General features: G+C 36.1%; 1 protein-coding gene across 1 annotated transcript in view; it reads right to left on the bottom strand.

The window, feature by feature from the left end:
* Positions 1–238: 238 nt before the first annotated feature.
* Positions 239–19199, bottom strand: part of ROBO1 (roundabout guidance receptor 1) — a 651980-nt gene continuing 633019 nt past the window's right edge. Inside the window, exons 25-31 of the mRNA XM_026075994.1 lie at positions 18126–18270; positions 17567–17818; positions 13348–13757; positions 10849–11001; positions 2601–2909; positions 1088–1287; positions 239–262 (exon numbers count right to left, since the gene is read on the bottom strand). Of these exons, the coding sequence (XP_025931779.1) occupies positions 239–262; positions 1088–1287; positions 2601–2909; positions 10849–11001; positions 13348–13757; positions 17567–17818; positions 18126–18270 (1493 nt within the window). The remainder of the gene's footprint in view (positions 263–1087; positions 1288–2600; positions 2910–10848; positions 11002–13347; positions 13758–17566; positions 17819–18125; positions 18271–19199) is intronic.

Below are 19199 nucleotides of genomic sequence, written 5' to 3'. Positions count from 1 at the left end.
AAGAGCGCTCTGCATGATGTTCACTTTATGCAACTTTTTACCCAATGCTGTATGTAACATTATTGACCGTCTCATTAGTGTATGAGCAGTGTACTGTGTACTGCTTTTTAGGGGCGAAATGTAGGGATTCCAGCTTTTGCAATCTCCTCCTGTTCTAATCTTGAAGCAGCAGCTGGCTTAAGCACCACAAAGAGCAGCTTACCTGCCTTCTTGGGCAGCAAAGGTGATGCACTTAGCGTTATGGAAGAGGCAAGGGCTGTTCCTAATAAGGAGGGTTTACAAAGAAATAGTAAAATAAAAACTAGCATTCTGATGGCAGAAAGAAAAAAGGAAAAATTGTACACTSTGATTGCACTGAAGATTATTTCTGGCATCAAATATCATCAGACTTGAGGCATCTTAAGTGATATTTTTTTCTGATTAGATTTTAAAAGCCTGTTACAGTACTTCTCATGTTGTCTTCAGCTTTCTGTTTCCTGTAAAAAAATAAAAATCAATAGCTACATGTTGGATATTATTAAAGTTTGTTTCACGWACTTTTTAGAGATTTGTTAACTTTACAGAAGAATTACTTTTTCTAAGTATGTTCAACAACACGGCTGCCTGCTGGGCACCCCTTCCAGAATGAGGATTTAAGTTAAATTAATACCAGAAGGAGGCAAAATAAGAAAAAGGAAAAAAAATTACATGTCTTTCAATATCTAATATAATCTAGAACTATATACTTTCAAAAAAATGTGAAAGAGAAGTGTCAGGGTGTTCTTAGAAATTCTACCTCTTTATTTTCACATTTGAAAGAATCTGGATAATGGAAAGTCCACCTTTTAATATTTTATTTCTGCAAGTTCTGTTCCATAACTTTTAGTATGGAGATAGTTATACTGTATCACATCTTACTTCATTTTTATGTTTTTGATACATTCTTAAAGTTTCTTTTCTTAGATTGGGCATAATGATAATGGACAGATAAATTTACTAATTTTCCACAGAGAAATATTTCTGGTTCCAAACTGTTTTTTCTTGGCATCTCTCTAAGAACAGAAAATGGCCTTACTCTATTTATCTCTAGTAGTGCAACTGCAGTTACCTCCAGCTCTTCTTCTTCTTCTTCTCCTTGTTCACACACTCCCAGTACTTGCATTTCTGCAACATTCCTCCGGGCTATGTTTGTTTGATCTGCTCTCTGTCTACCTCCTGATCCTCTTGATGACATAGARCTGGAAGAGCTGGGATCTCTAGGATTATTTGATGTCGGAAATGTTGGTCTAGAATATGGCAGGATGTCCTCTGTATAATGAAATACATACATTGTTATGCTTACAAGTTCTGAGATACTGTGATCCTAAAATTTCTGCATACTGTTCATTTGTTTTATTTTTTATGGTCCTCAGTGGGTTTAAAGAGATGTCTGACAGGAATGGGAAATAAGACTGTTTCCATAATAAAATTACAGAAGCTTTCTTGAGAAAATATATAATATTCACATTGTAACATTCACCACAGAAAAACTAGTTCGTGAATAATGTCCACTTCAACCTAATTTATGATCCTTACTCTATGTTCTATGGGAAAATGAAGAAAAAATCCCTTTGCAATACATTTTCAATATGACTGAGCAGGAGGAAATGACAATACATGCATGATATCTACCAGAATAAGGAGCTCATTGCATCTAAGTATTAGACCCTGTATTTTTCAAACGGAGTTTTAATCATGCCGACATTCAAAATTAGTGGGCATGTTTTAAAATATCAGCACGATCTTTTAAGGTAACCTTCCAATAACTTTTCTCTATGGTAAACCACTGAAACCAAGAACAACCTTTTACTTATGTGCCCATTTAACCAACTTACTACTCAAACTCTCCTGATTTGGACTTTGGATACCTTGACTGAGAAAGGACCGTGCATTTATATGAATCTTTGTTAAAAGCTTTAGTGAACACTAGGCAAATTCCATTAATCATGTTCCACTTATCAATAATCTTACCAACAGCCATAAAAAAGGGATTATGTTGATYGGGCATGAGTCATATTATACCACGTTAGCTACTCTTTATAACCAAAGCATCACTACTGTAGCTTTCTCACTTTTACCCAGGACCAGGTATCACTCTGGCACTTTTCTTCTTTACAAATATTAGATAAAAATGGGTTGAGCTCCAATTCTTTGGTAGAAAAATTAAATATCYGACTTACAGCATTTCAGTTAGTTCACTTATAAATTACATTGTAATTAGATAAGATTAGATATAATTAGATTATAAATCTATGGTAAGGACAAGGACAACACTCCTTATGGCTCTTGAAGAGTATTTCCTTTCTAGCTTCTTCGAAATTAGCTTTCMTACATGATAGGTGCATAAGGAATGTAAGACAGAGAAAGTGAATCTATGTTTTCCATAAGCTTTTGTTTCCATTTTGCCCTAATGAGAATCAGCAATGTGACCTGTATTAGCACTGTGTAATTTCAGATAAATGGTCACAACTCAGCAGATCCAACTTCACTCACACCAGCAGTGTGTGTGACCTGGAAGGAGATGACCTCTTCCCTATGATCAACGTTCAATACTTTATTTAACCCAGAACATGCAAAATAACCTTGAAGAAGATGAGTTTTTGCTGGTGTGCCTTCTCGTTTTGGTGCTTTATTTCCTCGCAGTTTCCCGTCATTTTGCTGTTCCTGTGATTCTCTCCGCTCTCCTGAATTTGTCCGCACATCCGAATGCTGTCTCCCATCCACCCCTTCCCTCCCCTTGTAGCTTGCTCCTTTTCTTTCTGCCGATCTGTCTGTCCTCGGTTCTATAGAAGCAAGTTTTGGCAACATGACAGGCCGCACCTCCAGCTGCGATTTGGACTGGGCGGTTGGTGATTTTATAGCTGGAGGTGGCACAGGAGGAGGTGGCAAGTCTAAAAAAGTTAGAAAAAGAATAATAATTAAAATGACATCATACACTAATAACATCATGAAATAATATTTGACTGCCATTGAGGAAACAGGTGCCYTATTTAATTTCAGCCTGCCCCCTGCCTGTCTCTCCCCACCTTAAAAAGTATCCTGTTACTGTTACAGCTGCTGATGGGTGTTTTCCCRAACCTCAAGCTTTAAAAATGCAAGCTAAAGACCAATCACTGCCTTTTCAAATCACAATATTTTCTTAAAAATCATTATAAAAAATCTGTAATAATCTTTAGGCACTTAGATATTAATATTTCAGTTATTGTCTTTGCTGATATTTATCATTGTTGTTAAGCCCATCCAACAGCACAGCAGCTTTTGCTACAGATGTTCAAGGTCTTCAGCATACTGAGTTCTAAAGCAAATTGGCTGGGGTGTAAGAATGTACATCAGCCACACTGCTGATATACCCAAGGCCGAACTGTATTAATTACTGGATTCTTCTTTCAAACTAATAAGGAACCATTTAATCTAACACACTCATGCAGACATTCAGAATTAGCGGGCATGTTTTAAAATATCAGCACCATCCTTTAAATCCATCCGTGASTACGTCATGAGTTATTAAAAACATATTCAATCAAAGAAGTAACATGCTCATGGGAGGAACAAAGAAAGAAAAAAAGACACAAAAAATTTTAGACTTTTGCCTCCCTAATGTAGCTTTTGCTGCCATATTGCAACACAGTTCAAGGGTTCTAAAATTGTCTGTATTTTAAACCAGTATTTTAAACATGTTCTTTACTTAGTTACATTCTTCTATTCCTGTATTAAGACTTTTAAAACTAGAATATGTAAACCATTCATCAGGGTCCAATAGTGCTCTATGGAATATAAAATGTGAAGAAAAAAACTGAAAAGTCCAAACGAGGAAACTGCAATGCAAAATTGGTTCACAACAAAGCTATAGGAACAAATCACTTGCATATAAGAGAAAAACAAGTGAAAAAATGTGAGATGTGAAAGACATTTATGAGGCTATACTCTCAAGTGAGATTGCTCAAAAAAAAAGAAGGAACAGCACTGTTAATTGAAAAATGTAACTTCAGCATTTTGTAATAGTGTGAATTCATTCTTACTACTTCCCCCCAAAATCTTGGAGCAGCTGTGTTTTTTAAACAACTGTACTCTATGCTCAGCTAATTCACAGTCTATTCAAGAGGAGAACATTTGAACTGAAAACCAACTAAACTGGCCCAGGAATAAAGGTAGTATTCCTACAYAAGGAAAAACCAGGAACTAACATGTACATAAATAGTGGGATATGGCAGGTGTCAGAAATTTTTGAGAGGTTTTCCTGTGACACAAAGCACAAATGAGATGATCTAGCCATGCTGAAAAGTGTAGCCATGCAGAACTCAGTGCTCTGTGCAAGCTCACTCGGCACCATGCTCCATGTTAAACTGGTGACATAACTTGGAATTGGCCTTGGCCTGTTTTAAATTAGTCTAGAAACTGTATCAGTTGTCAATTGGCCTGGGATGATGAGACAGAAAGATGAATCAGGGCTCATTTCCTAAGTCTGGACATATTTCAGGTAAATGAGACAGGAAACATCGTTCTTGCTGCATCAGCTCCACCATGTCTTGGTAAAAAAACCCTACTATTGTTTTAATGAAGAGTCCCTTGTCTTGAAGGAGAGACCAAGCCCATTTTACAAGAAATACAGAAACTTCTTTCCTTCCATCCCTCTTGGCTAACTACAAATTGGGGATCCATTGTAAGTTCCATGGTTTTTTTTTGTTTTTCAAACTCTGGCAGTTTGCAGAACAAGAGTTTCAGAAAGTAGCTAGAAGTAAACAAGGGAATACCAACACATAATTCTAGGTATGTACTTAACCCTCACCATTTTCAGATGTCTTTTAAGAAAAAGCATCGTCATTTCCAAAACTTGAAAAAGCACACTGTAAATTAGCTGGAATGATTAAATGAACTAGACGCCTAGATATACTAAGTGGCTGAGAATTATCAGACTGGAAAGTAAGAACAAAGGTAGATCTGTGGGCAGTGGATCAGACTTGTTTGCCTGAGGGAACAATAAATGTAAAATAAAGTCTTCTTTATAGGGTGGAGAGGCAACTTCTTATTCAATAAGGTGAGAATTACAATAGATTTTGGTRAAAAAGCACAGAATCCATCATGAAGCATTGATTCACTATCTTTATCTCTTTAAAGGAAGTTTACTGAGGTACCCTCAGTCATATCCTCAAGAGACACATACAACCTTAACAATGAAAATCTGTAATTCCAAAATCAGAGCAGCATTCAGATCCCTCTTCTGTGCATCTAAAAAAGGCCCTATGTGGGCTCTAGTCACCTAAGAGAAAACCAAAACACCTCACCTGTGCTGCCCAGCCCAGGAGATGCTTAAATTCAGTATGTGCCTACCGGTTTGGACATTTGGATCACAAGGCCCTCTAGCTGTGTAAGCTTAAGTGTCAATATCTGCTCCAAAACATGTTGGTCTGAAGAAGTAACACTTTTTACATATATCCAGTTACAATTCAACAGTTAGCTAAGAAATCATGTGAACTCTGCCTAAGACCCCAGCATAGCCTTTGATATGTTCCAAGAAGCCCCAGCACATCAGGCAGTACTAGGTCCAGCTCAAAGCATATCAAACACAATCATTTTTCTTCAAAAACATATCTGGAGTTGGTGATGGTTCCCACCTTTTGCAGAATGCTTTCAGTGATTATAGAAACTGCTCAAGATTTAGAAAGCCCTGACTGGATTCTTTGACCTAGCCTAAGGAGATTCAAAAGATATTTTCCTTCACCAGGAAAACATCTTCCTCACAAAATGTCTGTTCTTAGAAAAGGACACATTGAATCAGAAGTGGATGGAGATACTCAAACTCAGAATATCTAACTCAAGAAGTTTGGGCTTCTGGAACCACAGTTGTTCAGGCAATATCTTGTGTCTGTCATTCCCTGGTGACTATTTCTATTAAGTTATCAGAGCACTGATTTGCCCTTCTGTGGAGCCCACTGGTGTAAAGGGAGTCTAGGCACTCAACACCAGCATTTTTGGTCACCCTGGGAGCCAGTCTCCAACAGTTTTGGTTCGGCAATGACTGGTTGGGTACTTAAGGCAAGGGACAAGAATCTTTCCGGTAGCCTACAAAATATAGCTTGGAATCAGCTATTCTATAGAAGAATCCTATCCAGCCACAGAGGACAAGGAACAAAGTGGTATTAAGTCTTGACTATGTAAAGGAAAATGCATTGATATAAAAAGTTTCATAAAATGGCAATAGCTCTATGGTACACCAATAACTAAAGAAAAGTGATATTCTTTTTCGAGAGCTTTGGCACAACCTGCAGGGAAACTATAAAAATCTTCATTATAACACAGTACTCCTTGCTGAGAAGAATCCTTTACAGAGAAAAAAAGAAACTTTCAGAGGTCAAYACTATTACACCCCTGTGGTATTTATTTTAACAGCTCAGATCACAGAGAAAATCCAGATTCAATCTGCCTGCTCTCGTACAAACTGGCACACTTGTTATTAAAAGGAAAATGGAAGCTTCCACYGCAAGAAATAAAAAATAATTCACAGAGCAACATCAAACCAATATAAAGAACTCAGAAGTATTTGGTAAAGGTCAGCTGTGCTYACGTTTCATTTATGTCTCTGTATTGCTGTTGTACTGCTTCCCATTTAACTAAAACAATTAATGCATGCCATTTTATAACATGGTCTACAAGGGAAACCTTCCATACATGTCTTTTGAAAGGAGGGATCATAATTGTCAATAAGATTCTGAATGAGAACATATAAAGGAATCACGAGATAAACAAAACATCAGTGGTGAAAATAATCTACTAAGCTAGTTTTACACTGCTGTGGAGAAACCACAAATTGGTACAAAAAAGATGAATCATAAGTAGTGACAAATGAAGTAAGTGGGCCTTATTAGATATCTCTCTTTTTTAAGCTCTATCATGCTGAAGATTTCTACAGTCATATCCTGAAGAAAACAGTAGACAGTTATAGATTTGATACAATATTTGTGAAGATAGAGAGTCAAATTTTCTCTACTGCRTATTTATGCATGCATGCAAAACTCAGGATTGTTGCCAACTCAGTAAAACTATAACATCATTTAAGACTTCTAGATGTGTAATAAACTTATCTGATATTACTCATGTACTAAAGTTATTTTTATGCTTTATCTTTCAAGAAACATGGCTCAAACTGTACACAAGAATTAGGTGAACAGATACAGAGAAACCCAATATGATGCGTAAAGGCAGGGGCTCTTTTTTTTTTTTTTCTTTTTGCCCACATGCACATTTACACAACATTTTTATCAAAACAATTTTCACTCTACAAAACTCCCTCAGTAACAAAATGAACATCTGCAGATATTTCACAACAGAATCAGAAGTAAAGACTGCAAAGAGATCAGATATCCAAATATTCTTATCATTCAATAATAAGCTTATTTTTGGTAGAGGTAGCAAATGTATTCCTACAGATTTTTTTTTACCTTATTGAAATACGTGCAGARTAGATTTTTTTTGTACTACGCAGGAAGAGGGAGACAAGAGTACAAATGATGTTGGTATCCATACTGGCTTAAATTTCAGAATGGAAATTTGTGTAAATATTTGGCAAATGTTCATTAACATTTGCCTCCTATGAGAAATGCAGCTGCCCTAACATCCTATAGAAGTCAGTGATAACATAGCCAAATAATTGTTGCAGGCTCAACCAGATAGTTGTCAAAATATTATTATTTTTTCCTATTGTCACTCAGAGAGCTAAAAAAGAATCAGGATTTAGTCTCCTGCAAATTGGCATCATTGGTATAGTATCTATTGAAAGACCTACAGAATACAAGCAACTATAAAGGACTTTTATCCTGTTTACTTAAATGCTTACAATTCTGAGGGCTTGTAATTACTTATAAATAAATTCAAGACAACAAATTCAGAAGAGGTTTTCAAATACATAATTTTACAAAAGACAGAAAAATATTCTTTTAAAATTTGATTTCTTAAATCAAGTATGTAAGTAGGTCAGGCAAGGTTGAGAAGGAGCATACATCTGTTAGTAGGTTCTTATAATGCACCCTTAGTATTTAACTCTCTAAAAGGCTAGATGAAGAGCAATTAAAAATTCATACATTTTAATCCTTACCACCTACTAGGCAAAGATTTTTAGCAACAAATATGGAGAACATTTCACTGCCTGGATGACTGTCAAGGAACAAAACACTGGAGCTGAAATTCTGTTTCACATAGAGTAGAAACTGATTTCAACCAAGGTTAGTGAAGAATACAGAATTTCTACCACGTGTACAGTGCAGAATAAACCAGAGAGCACCTTTCTTTATTTAAAAAGGGATAGTGGCAGGCCTTTTACTGCTACATTAGAAACAAACACACTTTTAGAAATACCAGTCCCTTTTAACAAACCTTCCTGTATAAAGTAAACAAAGACAGAATTTTATAGGACATACATACAAGGCTAACAATGCTCTTGGCATTCGCAGCCATTCATGCAATGACTGAATTTATTCATATATCTTTTCTGTCAGCCAATTCTGTAAATTCTTCATGACACAGGTATTTCATAAAATTGCTGGCAAATATTTACTCAAGTAATTTGGGAAAACATTTATTCCAGTAATTTCCTTTATTTGTGAAAGCAAATTCCCTTAAAAGGCTGAGAAGGTAATGAAGTAATGTACTTTTATCTTTGTAATATTTATTTAATGGTTCTATTCATCAATAAATGCTTAAATTCAGAATATCTGCTTTCCTCCTCTACAAAATGTGCATGTTCACTCACTACAGAGAAAAAAAGARTTTTCTTCGTATTAGGCGTGCCTTTATAAAAGAAATAAATTACTGTGTGACATCAAGACAATAGAAAAACCCAAGAGGTACCTGGGAAAAGTCAATTGTACTCAAATGTTTCATTCATGTCTTCATATCACTTTTTTCCACTTAAGGAAAACAATTAGTAGACACTATTTCATAGCTAATTCTAAAGGGACAGTCTTTAGTTGTACCTATTAAAGTGAATGGTTATAATTTTCAGTAAGGTTCCAAATAAGGTTATGTAAATAGACCAGGGTAAGAAAAAAAAAAAAAAAAAAAAAAACCCAAGGCCACCCCCCCACCCTACAACCTTTGAACTGGGTTTTATTAGTTCTGCACAAATTAAAGACATAATTTGCTGTTCTGTGAATGACCACACTGTATTGCACATTAATTATAACACACGGGTTAGCAGAAATTCATATCTAATTAAAAATATGCTGAAGTAAGCAGGTGCTATACAACACAAAACAAATATTGATCATGATTGTCAAATCTGTTGCAATATCTAACCACAGTGCTCTATGATTTAACTTGATATAATTATTTTCACAAAAACCTGTCATCAACTGTAGGTCCACCTCTTATTTATTCCTGTGTTAGAGGGAAGAAAATGGCCACATAAAACTCCTGTCCAGATTTTTATTTCTGATGTCCTAGCTCCTGTGTTCATACCAGGCTTTGATGCTCAGCCAATTATTCAGTTAAGACCATTTTCTTCAAGATTAAAAAAAGCTGATAAAATGTCCATAAAGTCTTGCAACATGCCATTACAAGGGTCTCATAAATGTAACATTTCTGGTACAGTTTTGGGATTTACACCTTGTGTTGTCCTTTCACAGAAGCAAATATGCACAAAACCACTTTAATAACCTCTCATAATCAGATAATATTCCGACAGCTCAGTTTCACTGACAGAAGGGGCCTGAGCATAAGCCAAGAGGCCCAGGTGCACTGTGTCATGCCAGTATTTAATGCAGTCTAATATCAGATAGATGCTAGTGAGAGAAAATACTCAGAATAAAGTACAGATAATAGCACGGACAACCACTCATTGCTAAATTACTTCTGCTCATCACGCTGTGAGCTTTGTATTAAATTTTTTTCGTCAAGTGGCAGGAATCACAGGGAAAAGTGGCTCAGAACTCCCTTCTTGTAACCCCGGATAAGGATCTATAATATTAGGCTTTCATATGATAATGGCAAATGATGCCCCTCTTTGAAAAATTTCTGACTGGTAATGAAAGTCCTAATCAGATTGTTGTTGCTGAGAACCAGGAGGTGGGGAATGATGCCTTTTTCTCCCTTCCCCCTGTCAGCAAATTTAGCAAACTTGACAAGATGGGTTAAGTCTTCGAGAATTTAACTTACATGAATTTCCAACAAAGCCCTTGGGTTGTTTTATAAAACTGGAAGGTAGTGGTTTAATAAAAGCTGCGCCACCTGAGGCATTTTCATTAAAGGCTCTCTCTAGACAACATCACAATGTTTGCATTATCCTTCTATACTCCCAAGAGAATACAAGCACTAGCTTTTCAGCAAGAGTTGATATTATGTGTGAAGGCACGAGAGAAGATGATTAGATTTTGCTTTTTGGTTCACAAAGTAACTGTTTGCARCAATACTCTGGTTAGGATTAAAATTCATTGATTTATGTTGCCCCCCATTTGAAAGGTACATTGTTTCAGTAAGAAAAAAAACACATTCTGAAGGATTTAATATTTAGTCATTTCAGTGATTTTTAATCCTAACCACACATTATTCTCAACGACTGTACTATTTATGCTATCTGGGTGTTTAAATAATGACAGTAATTAGCCGATTAGGACACTACAGAAAACAGGTGCAGAGCTGTGGAGTGGAAGCATCAATGTACAGTATTAAGGAACTACGGCATTTAAAATGATTAATCTGTTCAGTGTGTTTAGCAACAGGAAACACAAATCACCGAATTTTGAAACATAATGTTATCTTTGTGGAAAAATTTCACACACACACACTGAATGCATATTTAGAAAGGTTCACTGATGTTTTCACCCATTTCAGTGGACTCACCATCTGTGTAGACTTCTCTGCGCAGATGTCCTGGCTGGTGTTTTTGCTTTTTGGCAGGTCGGACCTTCTGTATTACAACAGCACTCATGTTGCTGTCAGTAGACACAGGGCTGGTGGGTCTAGGACAGTGTGATGCATGAAAATGTCTTCGGCCTGAAAATTGTTGCAGAATAATTGTTATTATTTTTTTCATCCAAAATCAGACATTTTATTCTTTCTCTTCTTTTACGTCAGAACTATCTAGCTTTCTGGAACTTAAAATTATACTGTTAAAACACTAATACAATTCACATTCTTACTGTGATCAGTTTTAGAGCAAGACATAACTAAAGTGAAACATTTGCTATCCTATTAATAGGCAGGCTGGCTTAGTTTCACAGAAATTATCCAGCTGGTTTGTAGCTCCTAGCTCTTGCTCCAGGAACCCAAACTCTGTCACCAGTCAAGCACAGATAGGCTTCCAGCCCAGCAGACTTCCATAAGCAACAAAATGTTTCACTTTCAAAATGGGTTTCATCTCCCCTAGCTTGGACGGTACKCAGGCTGACCCACACAAAGAGCAGAGTGGGTCATGAGCAGGCCTTAGTCACAGAGGCCCCCAGCCCTGCTTTGAGTCAATTACTAAGAATGCATCTGGGATATATGACTGGCATTTTAGCACATCTTATTTGCAGACAAAAAGTGCTGCATTTGTAGGATGTGTAGTCAGGTACAAGCAAGATCAATACACAGAAATCACTCCACAGCATGAACTAGACTATTGTAAAATTATTTACCTGCAATAGCAACAAGATGTAAAAAGAAACCTTTTCTAAATATATAAATTTATATATATATACACACATGCATATTTATGTGTATGTGTGTGTGTGCATATATGCACATGCGTGCTCACACACACACACACACATATATATATATATAAAAATGGGTAAAATCCTGGCCCCATGGGTATGAATGGGAGTTTTGCCACTTCTTACTTCAATGGGCCAGGATTTCATCCAAAATTACTAAATTACCTCCCCTCTCATTCTTCATGATGAACAGCTGTGCTGAAATGAAACAAAGGGCTGTTAACTCAGAGAGGATATCAAAAATGAGAGAGGAATTCTGCAAATCTGTAGAGTCAGTGTGGACACAGTTATAACTGAGTTCCTCTTCTCTAGGTTTGGCAGTTTTACAGGATTGACAAAATATTCATGGATCTGCTTGAAGYTAGCCTTCCATACAGTGGTATTCCTATTTATTAGCTGAAATATAACAATATCCACCTGGTAATTATCAGGCCTACTCAGGTTACTGGCTACCTGTATACATTCAGGATTACTAATAACCAATATGTTGTAAAACATTAAATATTTCAAATATAGTATTTCATATTTCCAGTGGTGATTTAGGAGAAAAAAGAAGTCAGAAATATACACATATTTTTTTGCTGCATATTCATAATCTATAATCTAACCCATCTCTAATGGCAGGTGTTAAATTAGGAAGCCAGCACAAACCCAGTTCATCTCAATAATAAAGCAGTAAGAGCTTGAACAGCATTCTCCAAAAGATAATAATGAAATATATAACGGAAAACAACTGCATTAACATTTTTCCTCCAAATTCTGGGGAAATAAATGTCTGAAGGTTTAATATTTCCTTGCACATTTCAATACAGAGGGATTAAATCCCTCAAGAAGAGTGACTGAAAATACTGGGAGCCTTATATTGGGAAAGGGATAGAATTCTCTAATGCCCTTTTTAACAACAAAAAAAATTCCCTATTAGAAGAAATCTGAACAGAAATTTGTTCATCTTTCTAAAAGAATATGGGAATATTTAGTTAAAATGAAGATGGCAAATTTTCTAAACTATGTGTAAGTTCATTTTACCACAATTCATTGCCACAAGAAGCAACTGAGGCTAAATCATAGCAGGATTTTTTTAAAAAGGTCATCAAAGCAATGAGTTTGTGGAAAAAAGGATATTTAAATCACTTGCAAGAAATATTTATCAGAACAAACTGTCCCATATTTAGCAACACCACTATCTCTGATTAAGCAGTTTTCTATGAAATACTGGTTTCCAAACTTTGCTCCGCTGATTTGCAAGCAATGCACAGCTAGGCAAGACTGTGCTAGACTCATTCAGTGGAAATCCACCAGGAGGGCTGAGGTTTGGCAATAATCWATAAGAGCAAATAATTAGGAACTACTTATGTCAAACAAGGTAGTGCAGCAATTTATTTGAACTGTTCTACCAAAACTCCTTTTCTGACTGTTCTCCTAGCATAAACCGACCCCTTTGCTGTACGATTTATTGCAAGAATGCTAATCTATGATATGCTAATCTACGATATTTTTTGCATGTGCTAAATTTCTAAATGTTGTAAGAACATCATTGTGTGATTTATTATTAAATTACTAAAGGAATTCAGGAAGAAGTTGTGGATAAATACATGTCATAATGGCGATATTTTTTCCTCTCCTCTCAAACATAGGATGAACTCACCTCCTGCAGCATCCTGCATTTGACGTCTGGCTACTTTAAGGCCAGCGTATTCTGCGGCTGCTGCAACAGCCTGTGCAAAATCTGCATCAGTAAAAAATGATCCATCTGAAGAGCTAACACTGGACCGTCCACTTGAGATGTTGTCTTCTTCAGAGGCTGAACCCCAGCCATTGATCATGGACCCTGTTACAGAGCTCTCCAAATCCCCAACACTTGAGGCAGGTGTCTGCTCAAGGCCACGCAAAAGGAGTCTTCTGTTCTGCATCTTGGCAACCTCTATATCTGCTTCATCTTCTTCCTCCTCTGGTGCGTCGGTATCCATATCAGAGACCAAYGGGCCAGAGATATATCCGTAGGTATGTGGCGGAGAGATAGGCCTTGGAGGGGGTGGAGGACTCACAGGTTGACGTCTGCATAAAAATACAAGGGTAAGAAGAATAGAAGTCACATAATGTAATGAGACAAAAAAGTAAATTGTTGAAAATATTTTTTTACTTTGAAACCAGCTTGACTTGCCACTTTTAATCACCAGAATTTATAACTGAAAGGTTCAGAGGGTTTTTCAGTTTTTATTTTTGCTTTAAATCCAACTGATCAACGATGTAGCTTGAAATCTACCAAAGGAAATCTGACTTTCCATACAGTTCCTTCAGCTCTGATTTTAATGAAAAAGGGCTGGTTTTGCATAAATCTCTTTATGTTTCTTCATACAGCTCTTGTACAGCTAGGAAAGAGATGGTTACAGTTCTTTCAACGATTTAAAAAAATCATTTGCACACCCCTGAGAGTATGTGCAAAAAAAAGTGTCTATATATTGCTTTAGAAGCTTGAAACTACCAACAGATACCTGTATCCAAATACATTGCTCCATCAACATTATCCCCCCATCATTGATTCAAAAAGATAGGAATGGAGATATTGCTGTTTAATGATTTTTGAAATTGGTCTAGGAGATAATATAAAGAAAAATTATCTACTATCATGTTAGTTCTAGGTTTTAAGTATTCTAAAATGCAAATAATCACTAATGATGTCTCCAGCTTAAGGAGGCAAAGTATTAGATGTCATTAGATCAATGTTCATTTACGTAATATTTCACTCAGAAGTCCGTGTTATTAACATTGTCAACAGTTTTTCTTCATAAGGCCATGCACACGCTCTTTAATTGCCATTTGTCTGAAAGGAAGAAATATTTGGTGTAGCAATGGCTGGACTGTTGACTTCCCTTACCAGGAAATTCCAGTGCAGTCTGGTTTGCAAAAATTTCCAAAGCAACTTTCCTCTCTCAGATTTTTCCCTTATTATCTCATTGACAAGATGGCARTTCTTATAAACTTGAAATCTTTGTTTTTTGGGGGTGATTTCTCTTTTAAAAAATGGAAACACTTACTATTTTGAAAGGAAAATGAGCAAAGAAAAATCTAGTATTTTGTAGCCTGAGAAAACTGGAGCCTCCCTGGACTGCATCATCTAACCAGTGCTTTTCACTCACTATGTTAACTACTAACTGGCAATGAAGACAAGGTCAGTTAGAGATATATACTCAATAATCACTTAATAAAAAAAAAAAAAAAGCCATTGCTATCTGGGAAGTTCTACCTGCCTTTGACTGGAGTCCTTGCCCAATAAAGTTTTACTGCCTTAGTTTAAAGCCCTTGTGACATCTGTCCTTGTAATATATTTGCCAGCCTTCCTGTTCTCTAGGTTTTGGTATTAGGAGACAGGCAACTGGTTACAAAACATGTTAGGGTTCTTGAAATTATAGCTTGCCTGCCAACCCTTAAGGATAGGCTAATTGAGAGCAGCTGTTCATGGGCAGATAGATTTAACAATACTTCTTTCACTTTATCTGATGCAGTGGCTCTTGCTTTAACAGTGAAATCATCTCCTATCTCAGCTCTCGCTTTACATCTCGCATTGACATCATCTGCTATCTCACTAAATCTTTAGTTTCTCCTATGCCTGCCCAGTCTTCCAGAGCACAGATTTCTACTTCAGTTTACTATAATTTCAGCAAGCTGACTGGACAGAGAAATGTTACCCCACAGACAATCATCATCACAAGAATCATATTCTAGATGCTGGCTTCTGGTGGGGAATGGAGATAATATTCAGCAAGACTACAAAGGTCAAACAGAGTTAATAAAAAGTATGGTAGGCTAATAAAACCYGGCATAGTGTGATTTTAATATAGCAATATTTTAGGCACTATTTTCACTCTACAACCACGACCAAGAAAATTGACCAAGAATTTGACCAAGAAAATGAAAATAATACAGAGAGATGCATCACTCAGAGCATATTCTTAACTGGAAAGTATTGTCACACAGTATTCGAAACAGAAACCGTCTCCCAGGATGGGCTACAGCTGTTGAGCACACTACATCCAACTCCTAAATAGCAATGCCATGGGTCATATCAACACCATTAAATGGAAAAGGTAGTCAGTCAAGCCTTGCTAATCAGGTAGATAGAACTGTGTGAATCTTTTTTAACTGAAGAGATAGATGTAGCATAGAGACAAGAAACAATGTTAGAAAAAGTAAATAAGAAAGAYGAATTTAGTCACTAACAATTCTAAGACTTTCAAAAAAGCTAGACTTAACCATCACAGGAATAACAAAATAATAAATACATGTTTTATTTTTTTTCCATCTACTCAGTGATTAAGCTGTGTGGCCTAGGAGTATAAATCACAACATCTTTCCAGATAAAACTCAGTCTTCTTCCACTATTTTTGATGATATTTATGGTGCCCAGCCATGACTCTTTGTATTGAGAGAACTTTCTACTTTCCAAGCAGTTGCTGGCTTGTTTGCACATTTTCATACATCTGCACCAATGCCTACTCCATCCTGCATATCAGTATGAATCTCACGCTTTCCAGAACATGGTATCTGAAGTCACTCAAAATAGGTTGTTCACTTAGCATTTCCTTTTTCCATTAGTGTCCAGCAAGTCTGACCTCTATATAACCCTTGAAAACTGGAAGTGCTTAAAATGAGAACTTCTGTGCCCTGATACATTAGAGCCAATAGAAATTACAGAAAATATTATTAGCCACCCACTAAGAAAAAGAGTGATTATAAAGAATCAGGAAGAGAAAGGAAGAGAAAAAGATACACAGTACAAGAAATGTTACCATAAAGAAATACAAAACAAAACAGACAAAGGAGAAGCAGGGAATAAAAGTAAATGCAGATATAGGCCCTTTTAAAACAATGAGATTAGATAACTACTTCATACTTTAAAAAGGAAAATTCAAAAATGAACTAACTTTTCAAAAAAAGTTCTGGAAAATAAATCCATAAATGTCCAGTGAACTATATTAGTAAACTCAAAATTATCTAATCTATACAGCAAAAACTAAATTCATTAAATCACCTTCAGCCTGCCCTTTTCTAAAAATAGAAAGTATGGCTGGAATATTACAGGTAAGTTGGTAATAAAAATATGTAAAAACCACCGGAGGAAAAAAATTGAAAGGAATACATTTCTGGATGCAAAAGGTGTATTATCTTAACAAAAAGGCAAGACAAATAAGGATCATACATAAAAAGCCTCATTCAGAATTCACTGTTTTAWGGAACAGAAGCTGTGAGAGAGCATATGCAAAATAGTTTGCGCTAAAAGCAACTCAGGGAAGAAACAAAATTTCCCTGTAACAAATATCTGTCTTTATTAATGTTGGTCATTTCTTTAAATTAGGGTAGGTGGAAATGTTAAGAAAATTTGCAAGTAATAATTTACTGTATTAGGATTTATGAGAGGAGAAAAATCTATAGGTTATATAAATTATATATTTATATATATTCATACATATTGGTGACAAGTTAATTGCACAGTTACTGTGAAATAATGCATGCTATTTTATGGTAATAATGCAGTAAATCTATTGGAAACAATGGAACTGTAATTATATGGTAAGCTGTGTTAACGATACCACTTTAATATCCTGATGACTGTGAATTTAACTTGTGTCAGCATTGTATGTAGCATAAAGTGATATACTGCATTTCTTTCCATGGTATCATAATAAAGCAACTTAATTATGTATTTCTAAGGTTCCAAATAGTTCTAGCGTCCCAGATTGTAAGTTAAATATTAACAGAATACATATAATGGGGAAAATCTTGGCCTCACTGAATTCAGCAGGAATTCGCAGTGGGGCCAGGATGACCTTTGCCACATCTCGCTCTCTACATTTGCATTGACACACCTCCGGTCGGGTTGGTGTTGTATGTGTCCCAGATCCTCCTGACAGTCCTGTAACATGGGCTGGAGTTCTTCCTGGGGAGAGGGGGTGAGGGTGGCAGTTGACTGGTGGCTATAGGAGACAGCGGCTGGAGAGGAAGCTGCTCCTCGAACAGGTGGAGTAGGACCTCGCTCATCTTCTTCCTCTTCCTCTAGCTCATCTTGCTGCAGATACATCCTTGCAGGTGGGACTGGACAAGGAATTTCTTGGTCATAGCTACAATTAATTTTTAAGAAAATAAGGACTTAAATTTTTACTGTGTTATTAGCATAGCTGATATATGTATAAATAGCCCAGAAAAAATCACCTTTGTTATTTGTGCTCTTGAAAGCAGCTTAGTAAGGATGCACTGACTGCCACACCACTGTCACTCAGAAATCTCTCTAATGAGCAACAATGCAGCTAGTTGAGGAGCACCAGAAAAGCACTGACGGAAGGYCTCACTGCCAGCTTGTAGGGCAAATTACAGTTCAATTAGCTAGCCATTAAAATAAGACATGGATGATGTATTCATGTTTCTTACCTTTCATCCACTGAAAGACTGTAATCTTCACTATTGCTATGGGGAGGGGGATGTGCTGGAGGGGGTGGAAGAAGATCTGCCCAGTTCATGCCAGCTTGCTTGGGAGCCTTTGGAGTACGAGCACCCTTCTTGTGCCCTTGACTCCCTATGAATAAAAAGCAGTACATATTTTTAATTTTTTAAGTATCTTCTCACCGTTTACCCTTTGGAAAACAAAATAACCATAGCCCCTTCCAGATCCTCCTGAATTCTCTGGAAATTAACTATTGTCTTGAGCGGGAATAAACTGGCATCCCTCCTTGTTACATCAATTTATAGCTTCTTCACAGAATTATTCCACATTTTGAAGCTGTTGATTTTAACCAGAAACTTTACTATAGCAAGGAAAAAAATGTACAGGATACATAACTTGAAATGTTAATAAATAGCCAAAATGCAATAAAACCATAAATGAATTTTACAAGCAATGTCATTAAGAGTGAGCTTCCTACTTCTATTAATTACATTATAGATTATCATCTAAAACAAATGAGCTGTAGACATATTTTCCAAAGTGCCTTTCTATTATTCAATTGCTGGAACCTAAAATACAATATGATACAGATATGATCTATTAAAGTTCCACTGTTGCATTAAGTTACTGAATATATGTAATTTGTACTTGTCCACTGAAACGTTTTAGGCACAATGAAATTACTAGTTTTAGTCTAAATGGCAGGTGTAGCTGAAAATAATTGCTGGAAGAACTAAAATAACAAAAAAAAAGAGACAGAAAATCAATGAAGTATGGCACAAATGTTTTCAACTACTATTACTGGGAAATTATAGCTCATAATAGAACAATGCAGCTTTAACAATTCCAATAACTTTGAATCAGGCCAGTTATTCAGTTGCTCTTTAATTTTAACTTTGGACATGACTATGATCAGAACTGACTCTACCATTGTTCATTTGTATACCTGTTACTCTTTCTTTGTTATTGCTAATTCTTTAAATGTAGGTAAAGCCATTGTATTTTTGAACATGTTTTAAAGTTCTTCATATTTATCTCTTCAACTGAGATATAGTTTTATA

This window comes from Apteryx rowi, unplaced genomic scaffold, assembly GCF_003343035.1.
Source record: "Apteryx rowi isolate R43461 unplaced genomic scaffold, aptRow1 scaffold_42, whole genome shotgun sequence".
NCBI classification, from domain to species: Eukaryota; Metazoa; Chordata; class Aves; order Apterygiformes; family Apterygidae; genus Apteryx; species Apteryx rowi.
This window is presented reverse-complemented; position numbering and strand designations above follow the sequence as displayed.